At 44.2% G+C, this 21,118-nt stretch overlaps 1 protein-coding gene across 11 annotated transcripts in view; it reads left to right on the top strand.

The window, feature by feature from the left end:
* The window catches only part of ZFPM2 (zinc finger protein, FOG family member 2), a 434,450-nt gene extending 430,045 nt beyond the window's left edge, over positions 1–4,405 (top strand). For all 11 annotated transcript variants that reach the window (XM_083516563.1, XM_083516561.1, XM_083516557.1 and 8 more), the window contains one exon: positions 888–4,405. In XM_083516563.1, the coding sequence (XP_083372689.1) occupies positions 888–3,385 (2,498 nt within the window). In that variant the 3' untranslated portion in view covers positions 3,386–4,405. The remainder of the gene's footprint in view (positions 1–887) is intronic.
* The last annotated feature ends 16,713 nt before the right edge of the window (positions 4,406–21,118 follow it).

The raw sequence follows: 21,118 nt of genomic DNA, 5'->3' as shown, positions 1-21,118 counted from the left end.
GTAATTTATGTGGTCCACGTGTCGTGGCCAAAAAAAAATCTACTTAGGTTTAGGCTTTCATCTGCTGCTTCTCTCTGCTATTGGGGTGGTGGACATATCAGGATTGTGAGCCCTTGGGTGACAGGATGTATGTGATGGAATTTAAGGGATTCATCATAAGACTCCTTAGGGAGTTTTCTGTTGGCATAGCCAACACTTCTCTTGAAACCCTAATTGGTTTATATGATGCAGACATGGCTTGGGTGGTTGCCATGATTGCTCTCAAGCCTTCTCCCACAAGACACAGCCTGTTCGTCTTATTGGGGGCAATAACGCAGCCTGAATGCAGGTAGTGGAAAACTCTGTGTAAATCTGGCCAAATATAGGTAAAAGTCCAGCTTCAAGAATGTCCTGTGGTTGTGATGGCAGCAAAGGAAAGATATCCACTGAGTGCCATCTAGCAATGCTCTTCTGGGTGCTCTTCTGCCTTATTCAGCCTGGCTAGCAGAAAAGGGCCCATGGGTAACCTGCTATGACTAGCTTAGTAAGCACTCACTAAGACACATCTCATTCATATCTATCTATCTATATCTATCTATCTATCTATCTATCATCTATCATCTCTATCTATCTCTCTATCTATCTATCATCTATCTATCTATCTATCTATCTATCTATCTATCTATCTATCATCTATCTATCTATCTATCTATCTATCTATCTATCTATCTATCTATCTACAGACATACACACTTTTGTAACTGCCCTGGGAATGTGAAGTGTGCATTATAAAATTCAGAAGTAAGCTTATAAGGATTAGCAATTGCTTTCCGTTAAATAAATTCCAGCGGACAAAAGACTCAAATTAACTTGTTGGTTTCGTTTTTTTGTTCTTACCCCTTTCGCAGGAGTAAAAATGGAAGAATTTCTTCCCTCCGGTTCTAGCCTGAAATGTACAGTTTGCAACTACACCGCAGACTCTGTGATTAACTTCCATCAGCACCTGTTCTCACATCTCACTCAAGCTGCCTTTCGATGCACACACTGCCATTTTGGCTTCCAAACTCAGAGGGAGCTGCAGCAGCACCAAGATCTACACGTCTCTGGCAACAAACTTCAGAGAGAAAGTGATACTGAACACTCTCCAAGTGGCAACGAAGAGACTTTGCAGGCAACTGCAGATCTGCTGAACAGGAATGACGGCTCCCAAAGCCAAAAGACAATGCAGACAAAGGATGCAAGTTCTGACACCGAGCTCGACAAATGTGAAAAAAAGACTCCCCTTTTCCTTCCAAATCAGAGGCCAGAAACACAGCCTGTCACAAATAAGCAAAGCTTTTCCTACACAAAAATAAAATCTGAGCCATCTAGCCCAAGGCTTGCCTCGTCCCCAGTCCAGCCTAATCTGGGTCCTTCTTTTCCAATGGGACCTTTTCTTTCTCAGTTCGCTTTCCCCCAGGACATCACCGTTGTTCCTCAGGCCTCTGAGATCTTAGCCAAAATGTCCGAGTTGGTCCACCGAAGACTGAGGCATGGAAGTAACAATTATCCCCCTGTCATTTACAGCCCGCTCATGCCAAAAGGAGCTACCTGTTTTGAGTGCAACATAACATTCAACAATCTGGACAACTACTTAGTGCACAAAAAGCATTACTGCAGCAGCCGATGGCAGCAAATGGCAAAGTCGCCAGATTTTGGCAGTGTTTCGGAAAAAATGCCGGAGGCTGTGAGCCCCAACAACGGTCAAAATTCTATCAACATTTTGAGTAGTACGCCTCACACTTCAGACCCAGAGAACCAGCTCCTTCAGGCTTCCTGCATCAACTCCTCCACTGTATTAGACATGATTGGGCCAAACAGTAAGGGGCATGAAAAGGACTTCTCCTCACAGGTGAAAAAGCTGGCTAGTGCTGCCAACAGTGATGAGAAAATGAACGGGAAACCTTCCGATAGCAAGAACTCAACGACTACTCCTTTAATTGAAGGAGAAAGTGATCCCAACAAAACCACGTGCGAAGCTTGCAATATTACCTTCAGTAGGCATGAAACTTATATGGTCCACAAGCAGTATTATTGTGCCACACGTCACGATCCTCCCTTGAAAAGGTCTGCTTCCAACAAAGTGCCTGCCATGCAGAGGACGATGCGCACACGCAAGCGAAGGAAGATGTATGAGATGTGCCTGCCGGAACAAGAGCAGAGGCCACAGCTGGTCCAACAGCGTTTTCTTGAAGTGGCTAATCTCCCCAACCCATGCACATCTTCTCAAGAGCCGACAGATGGCCTCGGGGAGTGCTACCACCCACGCTGCGATATCTTTCCAGGAATAGTCTCAAAGCACTTAGAAACATCGCTGTCCATTAACAAATGCATCCCAGCCTCAAAGTGCGACACGCCACATTCCACCGTTTCTTGCTTGGAGATGGACGTACCTATCGATCTCAGCAAAAAATGCTTGTCCCAGTCTGATAGGACATCTGCTTCCCCCAAAAGGTTGCTGGACTACCATGAATGCACAGTATGCAAGATCAGTTTTAACAAGGTAGAGAATTACCTGGCGCATAAGCAGAATTTTTGCCCCGTCACTGTGCATCAGCGTAACGAAATGGGGCAGCTAGACGGCAAAGTGTTTCAAAACCCAGAGAGCGAACGGAACAGCCCCGAGGTCAGTTATGAACGGAGCATAATCAAATGTGAGAAAAACGGGAGCTCGAAACAGCCTTCTCCCAACGGAAACTTGTTTTCTACGCACTTAGCAACTCTTCAAGGACTTAAGGTCTTCAGTGAAGCTGCCCAGCTCATTGCTACAAAGGAAGAAAACAAACATTTGTTTCTTCCACAATGCCTTTATCCAGGAGCAATAAAGAAAGCTAAAGGAGCAGACCAGCTTTCTCCATATTATGGAATAAAGCCAAGTGATTACATTTCTAGTTCCCTTGCCGTTCACAACAACGATGCAGATCAAAGTACCAATGCAGAAGGTGATTCCCTGAAGGGCCAGACCCCCTCCAATGGGTGCCCAGTCCAGAAGAAAGAGTCTCTGCCGTTGCTGCCAAAAAACAGAGGCATGGTTATAGTTAACGGCGGACTGAAACAGGAGGAAAGGCCTGCAGCAAACCCTCAGCAGGAGAACATTTCCCAGAATACCCAGCAGCATGAAGATGGGCACAAATCTCCATCTTGGGCCTCTGATAATGTTTTAGCTGCCAATGAAAACGTCTCTCCAACCATTCCTGCGGCAGAAGAACAGTTGTCTAGTATAGCAAAAGGCGTGAATGGGTCCACTCAGGCACCCACCAGTGGAAAGTATTGCCGCCTGTGTGACATCCAGTTCAACAACCTATCAAACTTTATAACTCATAAGAAGTTTTATTGCTCGTCACACGCAGCAGAACACGTCAAATGAAAGCATTTGGCCCCACCTTTGGTACCTGTGTTTAGCATATTGTTCCATTTGAGTCTGAAAGAGAGCAGTTTGTATTACTTCTGGACAATCAGGCTTTAATTCATCATTGCTGAGTTAAAGACTTTAAAGGTGTACTTCCATTACAGTCCATTAGTAAAGTGTATTCTTGGTGCCATTTTCAAAACAATTAATTTATTTTACCAGCAGTATTCATAGCTGTAGTTTATTTTTTATTTAAAAAGAAACAACAACAACTTTATATTAAAGTCATTTGTAATGTTATTGTATAGTTATTGTGTAGCACATATGGTTTGCACTGTATAGTAGATTTTAAAGAAAATAGTCACAAACTATACGGAAAAGCATTTTAGAAATAGCTTCAAAAGCACCTGTGTATCCTGATTTTTTTTCCTTATATGCTATTGCAGATATATGTAGATGCTAAAATATAACTTGCAAAACGTTTCAACTATGCTGTAAAGTTCGCCTTAAAATTTCAATTTCAATTTTTTTTATTAAAAAGAAGAATTTGGCTCAATTTGCACTTTATATTTTAGCAGATACAGTACCTTAGTCACTAGGCTTTGCATTTGTATGTAGCAGTATGTTTCTGTCTACTTTCTTAACCCGAAACGTCCGTTAAAACGAAGATGGCAATTTCCCCCCTTGTATAGTACTTGTATTTTCTTTTGCTGATGCATCTCTGTCTCGATTTTTAAACCTTTGCTGTTAAATGCAATACTTTATAAAGAATGAACAAAAATTACTGGAAGCAGTATTGTAAGTAATGAGGTCATATCTATCAGTTTTATCTTTTGAAAGGCACAGTCAAAATGAAAACCTTAACTCAATGCTGCAAGTATGAATCTAATTCATTTATAAGATATATTTAAATATAAAAGTAGCAATACTGCAACTGGTGATCACAGAGATAATGTTCTACTTCTGATAGAAATAATTTCTCAACAAATGTTGTTACTATGCATGTATATGGATGGAATAAAATTCCACATCGTCGGACTGTTCTGGCAGTAATTCATTCATTTGCAAGGGCTTCTTAGTATATTCATTGGGGGTGGTTGGTTGGGGGCGTAATGTACCAACACAACACATTTGATTGTAGAGGGTCTGTGTCCCATGACAGTATCCCATCAAACAACCTATAAGGAGAGGGATGAGCAATCTAAAGCTGTTCAGGAAAGGAGAGTTTCTGATCCCAGTCACTTAAGCTACATAATTTGCTCAGTGAGTGGTGGACCCCAGAAAATACTCATCTTCCTGAATTGAGTTCCATTCTCACCAAGGCACACTGAAAGGGTTGTGACAAATATACTGAAGTTCCATGTTGACTTCAAGTGTATCACTGAAAACAGACATGAATAGTGCATTGGAAACATAGGAAGTTACACCTTTAGCTAATCTAGCTCAGCTGGCAGTGGCTGGTTGGCAGTGGCTTCCCAGCATTTTAAGGAAGCAAGTTTCCCCCCAGTCCTACATAGAGATGCTGGAGATTGAATCTAGAACCTTCTGCATGCAAGACAGCTGCTCTACTAGTGAGCTACAGGTCCTTCCCCCTAATTTGCATCAGCTTGCTTTTGTACCACCTTGCTAAAGCCCAATCCATGCAAAGCTCAGCAGGTGCACTGAGCACCCACAAACCCAGGAGCACACACCTGTTGGATCTAGAACTCAGCTCAAACTCGGTCAATGGGGTTAATAATGAGATAGGTGGCGTAAGCACCATAACCTTAGCAAATGACACAACAATAATTTTCCACTTTCATTATTGTGGGGAGCAGAGGTGGGAAACCTGACTCCCTCCAGATGTGCCTGGGCTGCAACTGCCACTATCCTGACCATGGGCCATGCTGGCTGCAGCCAATGAGAATCCAGCAACATGTGGGCCACAGCTGAAGCCTTGGGATCTATGACCACTCTTTCCTCTCCTCAGACCTCAGTAAACTGTTCAATTTATTCCATTCTAGACCAGTTTCTTGAATTCTAAGTGTAGCCATCATACCCCTTGAAATGGTGACTGCTAACCCAATTTGGATTAACCTAGAAATGGTTTATGGTATTCAAGACTTTAATAGACAGCTTCTTTACAGTTTAGGAGCACAAAATGGGGCACCACCATGTAAGGTACTTTGTGTATGGCTTTAAAAACCTCCTACGGAAACACGGGTGAATTTGTGGAGTTTATCTAAGAAACAAAACAAAACCATGCTACAACCCTACATTTACAAGGTCCAGTTATATAATGTTACAGCTGGAAGGATAATGGGGAAAATGTAGATCAGAATCTATCAGTAGATCATTGGAGTGATTTGTTGTAAGATTAGCAAGCATTCCGACACTTTTTTAAAATAGCCCAAGTCCTTCACCTGTTCAGATTAAACTGCTGAAATGAAGAGCTTGGGATACTAGGAAATTTTTTGTGTGTGGAAGGACTATAAGCTCCGTTCAGTTCTGGTAATCAGAACAACTTCCTTCATTCTTCATTGGGCATGAATTTTGCACTAGGCTCTGGTGGGTGGGTCCTGGAGATCTAATAAAAAACCAAAGCAGATTCTGCAGGCCTGAAGTCTGCCCACCTTGCATCATTCCACCTTCCTGGACTGAGATATGAGCCACAGTAACCTGAACCTCAATACAGGAAACTATTATTTGAATGACAGGATACCATAGGGCATAAGCAGAGGGCAGGAGCAGGCATGGGGTAACGTGCCAATGATGCTTAAAGGACAAGGAATTGGATTTGTGAAATATGAGCAGGTGTTCCAGGTACGAAAACCACGCATTGGAGGGAAAACTAAAAGAAGCCCATTGTTTCTTTGCGGGAAATTTGTTTCAGCCTCTCAACAATCTGGCAAACTGGACTCTGCTATTTAAAGAACAAAGTGTAACGCCACCCACTGCAATTTCCCTTGGGAAAGTGTTCTTAATTCTTGAGCTGCTATCCTCAGTTGTGAACATCTCTGATGCTGTGCAGGATGGACGAATAGCTTCAGGGGGAAATAACATTTTCCATTCCCACTGGGCCACTGTGTAAGCACCAGCTTAAAATTTATCATGCAATATCCTCTATAAGTGAAGCCAGCTGAGTTTTTAAACTAATGATATTCTTTGCTCCCATGGCTATTCTAGGGTGATTAATCCAGAATTCCACATCTCCAAGGACAGATAGGAAATTTTATAAATGGATAGAATATATCCAATTTTTCTCTGCACCCATTAACTCTCTCATTTTCAGGTTGGGTATGCAAATATTTAATAGCAAGATGAGATTACTGAGATATTGGCATGGAGTTAAGAGCTCTTAAGGGAGAAGAACAAAGAGAAAATGTAGTACATTTATAATCTTTTTCTGTAAAAGACAGGTGTTAGCTATTGTGTGCAGGCCTCACATTTAAAACGAACTAGTTCCTCTCAAGGGAAAGAGAAAGATACAAGTCGGATTTACTTGCTAACAGGATTTGCTTTCAAATTATTGCATTCAGGAAATGAGTTTTGTATGTGGCCATTTCAATTGTTAAAATGGTATTCAGAAAAACCCTAGCAAAAAATTCTTGGTCCTGCCTTAATGTGTCCCTTTGTTCATCATCTTTGACTTTCTACAACCAGTTCCCTTATTCCTGCAACCTCTTAATCGTCCACTGATGTTGGCAGAGGTGACAAAATGGGGGGGGGACATGCGTGTGTGACCTGTGTGTGCATGTGTGTGAGTATGGGGTTGAGCACACCTACCTTTGGGCACACCCATTGCTCCCAGGGTGCCCCCAGAGGATTGGCCAAAGGTGAATGCAACCCTCAGGCCAAAAACAGTGTTAAACACCCTGTGTTCTCCTGGCTCCTGCTGGTTTCCCATCCATCTCCACCTCCATCGTTCTGCCCGGACACTGAGGTCCAGCACTGAGGGCCTTCTGGTGGTTCCCTCGCTGCGAGAAGCCAAGTTACAGGGAACCAGGCAGAGGACCTTCTCAGTAGTGGCACCTGCCCTTTTGAACGTCCTCCCACCAGATGTCAAAGAGAAAAATAACTACCAAACTTTTAGAAGACATCTGAAGGCAGCCCTGTTTAGGGAAGCTTTTAATGTTTAATAGGTTATTGTATTTTAGTGTTCTGTTGGAAGCTGCCCAGAGTGGCTGGGGATATTAATAATAATAATAATAATAATAATAATAATAATAATAATAATAATAAAAACCCCAACTCCTTAAGCTGTTGCTTGTATTAGCTCCAAAGGAATTGGCAATCCAATAAAAGATGTGCCATCATTGACTTGTGTCTGTTGTTCTCTGGGACCAATATAGTATCAACGATAAGAAGCTTATTGGTGGATGTCAGTCAGCCCTGAGACATCAAAATGGTTCCATTTCATAAGAGTCAAGTATGCAAATAAGGTGGGTGAGAAAGAGCAATAAGTGGTGATGCTCTCTCTGAGTATCTAGGTACAGGGCCTGAGTACGACCCTCTTTTCCTCCCTGCCTAGGTCTTAGGACTCCCAAGCCCACACTCCCACCTTTACCCACTTTCTGCAGACTGTACTTCTCACATGCCCTGCTAGCCGCTCCCTGTGAGTGCATTTGGCTGTCTGGAATATGTCCTTGAACTGTGACTTATGCCTCTTGCATTCTTGGATGGAAGATGGAGAACTGGGTGTGTGTGCTGAAACTTCTGACTTTTGCTAGACCTACATGTAGCCCATCTTACAACATTGGCTGCTGGTGCCTACTGGGACCCATAGGGTCAAAGGCAGGGAGACCAACAGAAGCCAATGGCTGGTGGAGCTAATTCTAGCCTTGATCCCATCTTGCTGAGTTCTACAAGAGGCAACTTTGAGACGGAGGAGGAGAAGGAGGAAGCTGGCAACCAGTGCTACATCCTAGTCTTGTATAAGTAGGAAGGCATGCAAGCAGGGGGGCTGGCTGAGGGCAGACTGAGCATGGTGGGGCAGAGACCCATTTGCTATAATGGACCAACCTCCACTGCTGAACAAAGGTAAGAAGCAGCAGCACACCTGTGGCTCTGGGCCATGCCCTCCACTGCCATACAGCAGCCAGAAGGTTGTCCATGATGGATGGAAGAAAGGTCCCCACCTCTGGTCTAGGAATACAAACGCAGGAATTAACACGGATGGGTTATATCTTAACATCTTTAACCCTCCCAATGTTCTTGCAGTCAGTTCTGGTTAAAGAGCGATAAAGACGTGCAATTATTTCAGCACACTTAACAGGTGAAGCAGAGATTCTGATCTGCACTAATTATTGTAGGGATGCAGCCAGGGAATGGTCTGCAATCCAGATTAATTAAAACCAAGTGCAAAAACACAGGGAACAGGATGTAGGGTGGCATGGAGAAGGAGGAAAAGGGACGGGGATCCTGCAGATTTAACGGAAGAGAAAATTCCACCAGGTGTCGCTTGTCATGCATGACACCTGCCGAAATCCCACGACTATGGAAGGCGCAGGGGGCTGTGTCATCTTTTGCATCCGATCACCCCAATGAGATGCTCTGTGTGCATTTTTGGTGGAGCCAAATTGCTACACGACAAAGATGTGATAGTCATCTGGGTTATTATTACAGTTGTACCTCAGGTTAAGTACTTAATTCGTTTCGGAGGTCTGTACTTAACCTGAAACTGTTCTTAACCTGCAGCACCACTTTAGCTAATGGGGCCTCCTGCTGCTGCCAAGCCGCCGGAGCCCGATTTCTGTTTTCATCCTGGCGCAAAGTTCTTAACTTGAAGCACTATTTCTGGGTTAGCGGAGTCTGTAACCTGAAGCGTATGTGACCTGAAGCGTATGTAACCTGAGGTACCACTGTATTTTTAAAAATGTAAAAAAAAACCACAGGAAGAATCACGCCTGAATACCAGAAGAGTGCGGAGAGACTGGTTAATACGGTCCCTTGCAGCTGAGTCTCCACCCCTTCCTCTGCCGCTGAGAATGTTTTGCATTGAGAAACAGCCAAAGGAGAAACCAGTCCTCTCACCCACTGTTTCTTTTTGCGAACTCACAGCCCCTTGATGCTGCTGTTCATTAAAACATAAAAAAGTTGGCTACACACGTCTGCCATGTAATATTGCGTGTCGAGGTCCCCAGGTCCACCCCAATAACTCACACATCACACAGAAGTTTTTGTTTAAGATTTTTGGCATAATTTTGGCCACAACTTTATTAAAATACAAATTTGTGAGTGGTTGCGTAGGCATTGGTTGCGACTATCTGCCCCCACCATGGGGGACAGTCTGACATTCCGCACGATGCGGAAGTCAGAATGGGGGAATACACTTGGGGGTTACGCGGAGCAGGGAACCTGCCCTCACCCCAAGTGCAACCAGGAGCTCATTGCTATGGCCCGAGCCCCCTTGACAGAGTGGACAAGCAATAGTTAGCCCCCAATTCCTTTAACGGAATCCCTTGCAGCAGCAGCATTAGAGGGGCAGGCACAGCCAATCCATGCCCCTCAACCAACCAAACCATAAACCAATGCCTAACCGCGAACCTTACAAGTTGTGACGATTTGCTACGCAGTAGGCAAAAACCAAATGGCCCCAGCCAATCAGCCAGATGGACAAAATTCCTACCAGGCCCCCGCTCCAAAGCAGACGACCATAGCAAGGTCAAAGCGAACAACCCTATTCTAGGGAGGGAGGGACAGGCAATCTGATGCACGGGCAAAAAGAGGAAGCCCTAGCCTCGTGCAAGGAGTTTTACTATTTCTGGCTGTCAATCAAAAAATGGCAACATTAACTTCTTCCCAACAACAAGGGAAGCCCCAATCGTATCAGTGGCCAACAATCAATTAGCCCGTCCCCCAACTTTGGAGTGTCCTGGCAGCCCCCACCGCAACACGTGCTCTCCATGAAGGAGAACACGCTTTGTAATATGACCCTAATAAACATATTTTTAAAATAAAAAACCCCAACATGACAGCTAGATTGAATTCAATAAACAGCTGCTTTATTATTACAGGGGAGGGGAAGAATAATCCATTTGCAGTGCAATCCAAACCATGTCTACTCAGAAGTAATACCAGGGAATTACAGGGCTTGCTTCTAGGTAAATGGAGTTTGGACTACAGCCCTCAATGCAAATTATCATCCAGCCAAACTAGTAAAATAAACCTTCACAAAGTTAAATTTCATATACATGTTGTATTGGGGCTTTTAAAAAAATTGAGGAGGGGATAGTTGCTCCCTTTGAACTATAAAACACCTGCTGTTCTTCAATGTAAATAGGGAACCTCATAAATAGGGAACTTCAATGTAAATAGGGTTCCACATAAATAGGGAACAAGTTTATTAATACTGGTTTCCTTCAAATGTGATGAGAAAAAAAACTGATTTAAAGAGGCCAGTTTAATTAGGATTGCCCTATTTCAAAAAGTGAAAATCAATGAAATTTGTTGATTTTTTTTTGGCAAAGTTGTTTAATGCCACATTCCTATTAAAAACAAAACTGCAAGAACACATGCAGGAAGGTTTTTGGTTTTCTAGAAACCACTCTAATATATAAATTTTATTTTAAACTGGATGTATTTATTTATTTAGAATGATTATAATGGAAAAGCACATCAGATGGTTTCTGCCCAATCCACTGCACACACAAAAACTCTCAGAAGGGAACTTTCCTGAGGTAAAATCCTCACAACTCCTTTTGAAATATCTCTGTTTTTGGAAGTGGCTTCAATGTCATGTGTTCCCTTCAGCTTTTCCTGAAAACCATCCCCGCCCACTAAACATGTCAGTCTGAGCTGGGAAACAGGTTAACCTCCAGTGATTTTGTGACAAACTGAAGAGCTAAATAGAGGAGCGACTGTCAGAAGGGACATTAACGTATTTGTAACATAATGATCTTACAAAGGATACTAGAAAGGTTTCTTTAAACAGTTGAAGAACAACCAATAGCCAGCACTTGCCTGTCTGTCTCACTAGTCTGAGGATAAGCAGCTGACAACTTCTAGGTTTTGGGGGGGACATCATGCCAAAAATGGAATGCTAACAGTGAAACTTCTGTGAGGGAAGTGAAAGGTCAGTTTACACAGAAAAGCTCAGGCTGTAATGCAATGCTTACTTGCCTGAGATTTAAGCCCCTTGATATGCAGAGGATTGGGCTTGAAAGATAGCTGCGGCTGAGGAGGAAAGATGGTAGAACAGTTAGCAGAAGTCTGGAGGAAGGGGACTGAGTCCAAACTGAGAGTTCACACTGGAGGAGAATGCATGGTGGGAATGCACAAATTCAATGCTCATTCATGTAGTAACTAAACAATGGTTTAGTTTTACAAGGTTAGGGAGGCCAGCAGTTAAGTCTGCTATACATCCTCCCCATTTTTATATAGGTTTCTGAAGATCTGTTTGTCTGATAGCTAAGCTATTCAGTTCTTTATGCTTAAGCCAAGGAATTGTTTCTATAACTACATTTAGCACTAATAGTCACATTAATGGCTCGAGACTACTGAGGAAGCCCAGAAAACTGTGCTCAGGGAGTGGGCTATCAGCCAACCCCAATAAATTGGCCCTGTCAGAGGAGAAATAGCAGCTCTCCAACTCTATGGACTGCTAGGGCAAAACGGGGATAGAACGCTGGCACCCGGTCTTCCATCTGCACTTCACAGCTGCCGGGAACATAGTTGAACTTACCTACCTTCTTCTTGAACAAGGAAAAAGAAAAATTGAGTCAAGAAGTTGTAAGAACTTAGTAAAATCTGACACTGCAAGTTCACTTTATTTTAGAAAGCTTATACGTTTTCATGGTACTTCATAAGTACCGTATTTTTCGCCCTATAGGACGCACTTTTCCCCTCCAAAAATGAAGGGGAAATGTGTGTGCGTCCTATGGGGCGAATGCAAGCTTTCGCTGAAGCCTGGAGAGTGAGAGGGGTCGGTGCGCACCAACCCCGCTCGCTCTCCAGGCTTCGCGGACCTCTCCGCAAGCAGCGGGAGCGCTCCCGCTGCTTGTGGAGAGTTGCCAGCATGCCGAAGCCTGCGCGCGCTGAGATCAGCGCGTCCAGACTTCGCGGACCTCTCCGCAAGCAGCGGGAGCCAGCCCCGCGCCTGGGGAAAAAATAATTCCCCCCCTTTATTTCCCCCCCAAAAAACTAGGTGCGCCTTATGGGATGGTGTGTCCTATAGGGCGAAAAATACGGTAGTTGTCTTATTCTCACAAATCCGATAAATGGTGAAAAATGGTTTTTGAACAAGAATATTAATTGCGTGAATAATTGTCGCCTATGTGCTGTACGCATTGCACAATCATTATTAGCGGCACAGGTTGTATTTCTTCAGCAATGTTAACAGGAGTGGCAACACTTTCCATACAGTTCAAAGGGAAATGCACCTTTAGCGTGAATTGGGGGAGGCACTTCAGAGGCCTCCCTTGTATTATATCCATTTTGCTGCATAACAGGTTAAAATAAACAGTATGATGCTGCCCATGTTTACTCAGGAGTAAGCACCTCTGAGTCCAATGAGACTTATTCCCATGTAAAAATGCTGCAACTAGAGAATACAGCAGACACATACCTGCTGCCCCTTTTCCCTTCTGACCTTGTGTTATGTAGTGATACAAAACACAAAAAGTGATGCAAGTATTGTGTGCTTCCTAACACCCACACCAGTCCACTTCATTGGCTACCATTTTCAGGGGTGGGAAAACGTGCAACACGATGTCCTTATAACGCAAGGCCTACATAACAGACAAGCAAAAACACTAGGGAGGGTTAAAAGCAAAGAGGTGGCTGTTGTGGCCCAGAAGGTTATGTAGCCTGGGAGGAGTCAGATAGGGAGGTCTGTGAAGGGCTGTATTTGGACCTCTGGCCCGGGGCTCCCCATCTCTCACCTTCACCAATACCCCTGTGAGGCTCTGCCATTAGAAGCTTAGGTTATTAGGTTAGCTGGAGGTTATCAGCAGAAGGAAGTAAACTCCTAAACACCACCGAAATAGCTATACTAACAGTGGCACATATTGTCCTTATGGGTCTATCCTAAAAATATGTCTCCTCCCGTCTCTGTTTTCATTTTGCACTTCTCTGGCAAGCCGCATCAGTTGAAAATCACAGTTATCCATACGTAATTCTGACGACGACCTTCCTCAGTCCACAAGAAATGGAAATCACTCTCCTAAGCAGCCCTATTAAAGTAGAGTCCTTTTTCAAATGGTTAAAAAGCCAGGATTTTGTTTCGGGTTTCTTTGCCAATAACCAATGGGAAGGAGAATTATAAGTCTTTTCTCTCCCCCCCCCCTTTTTTCCTTGTCCCATAAGGTGAAAAAGTAAAAATAAATAAAACGAAAATGAAATGTGGTGCTACTTTGTCCCTGTAGCATTTGCAAGTTATTCTGGCATTGCCCTCATAAAGATACAGTTCAGGCTTCTGAGCTGATATCGAAAGGCAGAGTTCAAGCACATTTTATAGACGTTTGGAGCAATCAACAGCAGTTGAATGAGAGATGTGATCCAGTCGCTGATAAAACCGAAATGATTTGTTTCATTACAGTAAACATTTTGATGCAAATGGTTAGCATTCTGGAAGCGCGAACAACGCAGCTATCAGAAGCCGGAGTGAAGTTAATACCACCACGTGTACCAAAGACCATTCTCACTTCTTTCTTGGAGGGAATTACCTACTTCATCTTACAAATTCCCCATAAAAATTCAGGTCAGGCGTTGAGGACCTTGGCTAATACCAACACACCTCCCATTGAAATGAATCATGGACTCACTCGCTTCAATTGCAGCTTTTAAAAGAACACCAAAAGAGTCTTCTTGACCTTTCAGAGGATTCTATTACATTTATATACTCTGCAAACCACACATTCTGTGTTTGACATTGCCTGCTTTTCATTGTGCAACTGTTGTCTTCTTATGTAAATCAGTGAGAAACAACACCAGCTAGGCTGGAGGCCCCTTCAGTCATAGGCACTGTTTTTTGCTGTGTACCTTGGTTAAGTCTCCTGTAATGTGTATGGGTTGCTCGTGCGTAAGTTGTCGCCTCTCCAGGCTTTGTTGCCTTGCTAAACCTTTCAGTCTGGGCAGCCCTTCACTTCGTGGCTGCCTCAGTCGCTAGCAGAATCCGTCAGTGGGCGTTTCTTAAATCTTTTCCAACATAAAAGTTGTTTGACACCCAGTCTCCTCCTACTCTCTCTGCGCGGAAGTCTTCTGCGCAGGGTGGGTGTGGGTAGTGGAGGACCCGTGCTCTCCCCGCTGGTGTCCGGTGAAGAGTCCTGGAGCCCTCTCGCCGATTCCCCCATCAGCCCCTCTATATCCCTGATGTTGCGCTGATTTGCTTCCCCATCTGCGGAGCTGCCTCTCTCCCTGCTGGGCCCTTCTCCAGCATCATTTGAGAGCCTTCCCTCCGCCTCTAGCTCCGATGTCAGTTCCCTGACATCTCCTATCCTCCCAAACAGTATATATACAGTATATACAAAGCCCAGGTGATGCACTCAGGTATCCAAAGCTTTCTGCACTTAATTCTCACGCCAGCAGAGGACAGGTGTAGGGAAACCTGTCCTGATCTGCGACAATTACATTCATTAATAAGCTTGCCAACCGACTCTGGGGACAGCTCCATAAAAGAACAAACCATGGTTACATGTCATCATTCGTCTGAAGCAAGAAAAAATAATGAACCTGAGTGTTGACGACACACAAAGCCAAACCATGGTTTAGCTCATAGCAGCACAGCAGCAAGAAGACCAGTGGAGGAGCCACAATCTCCTTGCTAGGAACCACCATGTTTTGGCTAGAGTAATATATGAACCAGGCCAATAGCTGAACATAATTTTAAACCATGGTGTAGTGAAGCATAAGCAAGCCTCATGCCTTTCTGAAAGCTCTCCTTCCCCTCCCAACAAGGATGAGAGTTCAGAAGCTTCACTGCAGCTTTTAGTTAATCACAGCTTGCCATGTTGCCTGAACCAGGAATTGTGGTCAATGTTAACAAAGGTTAGTTTAACAGACATTTGCCAGGTGGTACATGACACCAGTCAAGCTTGCAAAATCTACCATTTGCCCAATAATAAATGTTGGAAATGTAAGGAAACTGAAGGTACATTCTTTCACCTTTGGTGGACGTGCCCAAGGATTAAGGCTTTCTGGGAGATGATTTATAACGAACTGAAAAGGGTATTTAAATATACATTTCTGAAGAAACCAGAGGCCTTTCTCCTGGGCATGGTCGGCCAAATGGGGCCAAAGAAGGACAGAACTTTCTTTATGTATGCCACAACAGCAGCAAGAATACTTATTGGAAAGTATTGGAAGATGCAAGATCTACCCACCCTGGAAGAATGGCAGATGAAGATGATGGACTACATGGAACTGGCGGAAATGACTGGCAGAATCCGAGACCAGGGAGAAGAGTTGGTGGAAGAAGATTGGAAGAAATTTAAAGACTATTTACAGAAATATTGCAAAATTAATGAATGCTAGAATGATGTCAGAATGAAGTTAAGTGGTATAAACAGCAATGTTTTAAAGGTGTATGAAAAAATGGATTTTTAACAGGTCAGAACTCAAAGTTATATTATATTAAGTTAAAGGATTAAGATAAAAACGAAGAGGGAAAGAAATTGCTGAATTAACTAACTGAAATGGAATACAAAAAAGGGAGGTGTGAGGAGGTCAGGGAAGCAAGGATATGAATATATGACATGGAAAGATTGATGTGTTTTCTTTTTAAATGTTTTTTATCTTTTTTCTGTATTTTGTATTTTTTTCTTTTTTCTTTTCTTTTTTTGTCTTTTCTTCTAATCTTTTTATTTATGTATTTTTTTTCTTTGAAAACTTAATAAATATCATTTAAAAAAAATAGTTTAACAGACATTTGCAAACCATGGTTTGACGTTGGCTCGTTTTACATTAATCATAATTAATAATGACGCAACACATTGTGGTTAACTCAAAGAAAAAGCTGAAGCCATAGTTAAGGAAGCAGCCCAAACTTCTAAATGCTAAAATTCTGTGTGTGTGGTTTCTACCACATCCACAGTCCACCACTTGTGTCAGCCATAGAAGAAGTTGAAGGGCAGGGGGGAAACGCCTTTACTCTTCCAGCTCCCAGGTTAGTGTAGTTGCAGAGGACTAAATTGTGATAAAGAGGTCCTCTGCTGTCACATGATGACAGCAAGACTGACCCAAAATCCCGTGGATCTTGGGCCATGCCAGTGCTTCCCCTGAAACACCCTGTTTCGGGAGTTTTTGAAGGATACTCCCCACTCACTGGTGATAGCTTCCTTTTGCCTGCCATTGGGCAGGCTCCACTGGGATTCAATGCTGCACTGTCAGAGGCCAGAAGAACCAGGCAGGCCTGGGCAGAGGGACACCTTTGCCTCATCCAAACCTGTTCCAGCATGGCGGCTCAGGGGCTAAGATTGCTCCATTAGCATTATGTAAGAATGCAAGCAGTATGGCGCTAGCTTTAATATTAGAATGCCTTTTTATTTTGAGGAACAAAAGAAAGGGAGGCTGGTCTTGCCAAACATCTTAGCACAGAGAAGAATTTCTCCTCTTTTTCCGACCACCGATTTGCTAGTGGCCTTGGCAGTCGAGTTATTGGAACGCCTGAATCATTGGCTGGCAAGCGATTGTAATAATGGCGGGTGGGGTTATGCTAAGAGACACTCCTGATTACTGAGGGATGTTCCAGTCAACGGTTTGTTTTTAAACTAAATGACAAAGGGATTTGATCACACTACCTATCAATCAAGCAATTCATCGGACAGATTTATACTGCTAAATTTGCATTTTCCCTCCCTCTCTCCGTAATCTGACTTTTATCTTTTGAGAATGGCGTTGGACGTATATGGTTATCCTGAAATGAATATTTTGTTTATGTATATGGATTCTTCAGATTGCCCACATTAGCGACTCTTAACCTTTAGACTGATCTATAAACATGTAAGAATAAATGTCAGCATTCATTTGTCATCTTGCAGTAAACTGTCAGGACTCGTTTCTCAGCTCGAATGGAGTATCTGCTTAAGGATTTGTGCTGGGCTTCATAATAAAAGCAGATAAACATCCACGCAACTCATCACGAAAACTCGATACCAACCGTATACACCCTATTAGCACCTTAATGCACATTTCAGGTTACATCTTGCAGAAATCAAATGGATTCAGTAGAACTTGTTGCTGGAAAATGTGCGTATGACTCACTCCAGAAATGGTAACAGGTAAGTACATCATCAGGGAAAGAAAAACACGGGGGTCCCACAGTATACACTCAGCAATGGTAGGACAAGTTGCCACAATTTAAAAGCAACCATTTTCGTCATGAATTCGTTTATGTATAGCTGGTACTAATGCCAGCATAGAAACCAACATGGGAAGCTGTCTTATTCCATTGGCCCATCTAGATTAGTATTGTCTACAGTGACTCTCCAGCTCCTCTCCAGGATTTCAGGCAGAGATTTCTCCCAGGTGTACCCAGGGATGCTGGGAATTGAACCTTGCAGCTTTTGCATGCAGGTGCTGTGTGGCTGAGCTGCAGCCCTTAAGCATTCCAGAGTGGGTTACAAGGTAAAGGTAAAGGACCCCTGGACGGTTAAGTCCAGTCAAAGGCAACTATAGGATTGTGGCGCTCATCTCGCTTTCAGGCCGAGGGAGCCGGCGTTTGTCTGCAGACAGCTTTCCAGGTCATGTGGCCAGCATGACGAAACCACTTCTGGCACAATAGAACACCATGACGGAAACCAGAGTGCACGGAAATGCCGTTTACCTTCCCGCCGCAGTGGTACCTATTTATCTATTTGCACTGGTGTGCTTTCGAACTGCTAGGTTGGCAGGAGCTGGGACCAAGCAATGGGAGCTCACCCCGTCGTGGGGATTCGAACCACTGTCCTTCTGATCGGCAAGTCCAAGAGGCTCAGTGGTTTAGACCACAGCGCCACCCGCTGAGCTGCGGCCCTTAAGCATTCTAGAGTGGGTTACAGTATAAAAGAGATTATATATTTTTTTAAAAATGAGCAAAACAAAATTCTTTAAAATCTCTGCTGGTTGGTGGCCAGGGTCTGGATTGCTCCCTAACAAATACCAGTGTGTTATGGTATTAGGCCTCGTCTGGTCCCAATGGGTGTTCCACCTCCAGCCTGGCTCAGCAATCATCCTGCACCCCTCTTCTGCCCTGGTTGCTGTGCCCAGCACAACTATGGATGTGGCTCTGCTGCCCCGGGAAGCCATGCCAGTCAGCAGGCAGGGTTTAGATTGCCTCCTAACATTGTACATACAGATGCACAAATATTAACACTGCACAGGTGTGTCTGCATATAGCATTGTTGTTGGCTTCCATCAACATGGGGTGCATGTCTAGGTGTGAAGTCAAGCTGTTGCATTAGCAGCACCAAAGTGTCTTCCCTGGCGTGTAAGCCTGGGCAGTGTGTACGGAGGTCCTGGGTTGCCCGGATGAAAAGACCTCATTGATGTAGTCCAAAGGAAAGTGGACATTTCTGTGATTTCCACCTGGACGCTGTTTACGAGGGATGAACACCGGCTGTGTCCGGGAAATTCCAGGTGTATGTCAGCCCTAAGCAATATGTTTAGCACTAGCTTGGCTGCAGGGGTTGTCAGAAGGAAGCACAAAAGGCACCACCCAACCATCTTACGGCCTCTACACCATTGTGTAGGGTTTACTCCTGCGGAGGATTAGGACCAGAGTTTTCCTTCTCCTTGATGGGTTACCTTCCCAGGTTGACAAGCCCCATCTGCCCCTCACTTCCTTCTACAGCCCAAGCAGTAACCATCTTCTTGACCACTGGACCCCACTATTGGTCTTGACTGCTGCATCTTCCAGAGCCTGTCTTCTCACACACAGGAAGTCCTTTAACTCACCAAGGGCTTGAGACCCATTGGCTACCCTCCCCTGGTTTAGCCAGGCAGTCAAAGCCGCTCCCAGGATATGGCCGCTGTTGCATGCTGACAGCTTCTAGGAGCTGCAGGTGAGAGAGCTGAGTGCAGGGTGGGGACCGAAGGTGGACAAACAGCCCCAGAAGGAGCACGACATGTCCCTCACCAGAGGTACTACCCTAACACCCCACACATAGCATTGCAGAGTAATATAAATGAGTGATCCTTCATGGATCATTGCCTTGCCGTGGCGAAGGGGCTTGAATAACTCAGAGAATATGAGCTATGCCGTGCAGGGCCACCCAAGATGGACAGGTCATAGTGGAGAGTTTTGACCAAACATGATCCACCTGGAGCAGGAACCGGCAAGCCACTCCAGTATCCCTGCCAAGAAAACTCCATGGACAAAGGTAATGGTAAAGGGACCCCTGACCATTAGGTCCAGTCGTGGCCGACTCTGGGGTTGCAGCACTCATCTCGCTTTATTGACCGAGGGAGCTGGCGTACAGCTTCCGGGTCATGTGGCCAGCATGACTAAGCCGCTTCTGGCAAAACAGAGCAGCGCACGGTAACGCCATTTACCTTCCCGCTGGAGCGGTACCTATTTATCTACTTGCACTTTGACATGCTTTTGAACTGCTAGGTTGGCAGGAGCAGAGACGAGCAACGGGAGCTCACCCCGTCACGGGGATTCGAACTGCTGACCTTCTGATTGGCAAGTCCTAGGCTCTGTGGTTTAACCCACAGCGCCACCCCCATAGACAAAGACAACAGGCATATAACGAAAGATTGAGGGCACAAGGAGAAGGGGATGGCAGAGGACGAGATGGTTGGACAGTGTTCTCGAAGCTACCAGCATGAGTTTGACAAAACTGCGGGAGGCAGTGGAAGACAGGAGTGCCTGGCGTGCTCTGGTCCATGGGGTCATGAAGAGTCGGACATGACTAAATGACTAAACAACAAATAAATGAGGAATGAAGGAAGCCCCCTGTGCCCCAGAGATAGGAAAGGGTCAGAAGGGAGATGAGCCATAGGGGATGTGTGTGGCCGGCTAGAAAGGGAGTATTTCAGGACCAAGACATCTAAAATGACACACATGAAGGGATGGGCAGACAGATTTCCAGTCCACAATCACTGAACATGGCATCTCTTTCTAGGAAGAGGGGAAAGCTCTAGCCAAAGTTTTACAAAGAGCACAAATGGAGGGACTTTTTTTTTTTTTTTACAATTAACCGAGTACCCTAGATCTTAATGTGGCACTCATGGTCTTGGGCAGATTAGTGTGAAATTTAATTTCTGCTAATCTGCCCAAGACCAGGGAAGCACAAAATATTCTCTGTGCAGTGTTTACCCACTTTTCCGAATATAGATATATGCATGAGCAACAAATCATGCAGCTTCAGGTTTACTAGAGTGAATATATATAGTCACATTAGGCATGGATTGAAACGCTTTATTTTTTTGGTGAAATAGTAACAAGACTTTGACCGTTAGCAGAAGAATATATGTATATATATAAAACTTGATATTTTAAAAAAATTAATAGAAAATAAGTTTAGATACCCCCTCATGTAATGCCTCCCCCCAAGAGCTTATTTGAACTTGAGGTCTTAAGACAAATTCAGGAGAAATAGGTTTATCTACACTGACTGGTAAATGGAATCTCCTTGGCCAGTGTTGGGTGACGCCAGGGCTCAGTGGGCTTGTCTACCTTCCCACGTGATGTAGTGGCACTCATTTGAAGTGGCCACAAGCCAAGCAACCACCAGTGATACAGGAGAGGCCTTTTTTCTGCCAGTGGGCACATTTGGAATATTGAAAAAGTTCTGTGGGTGCCAGTCACAAAATGGCTGCCTTGGGGTGTGGGTGTGATATAATACAAAATGG

Source organism: Podarcis liolepis, assembly GCF_965112155.1.
Source record: "Podarcis liolepis genome assembly, chromosome: 8".
Taxonomy (NCBI): Eukaryota; Metazoa; Chordata; class Lepidosauria; order Squamata; family Lacertidae; genus Podarcis; species Podarcis liolepis.
Note: the sequence above shows the minus strand (reverse complement) of the source record. Positions and strands in the feature narration are given on the sequence as shown.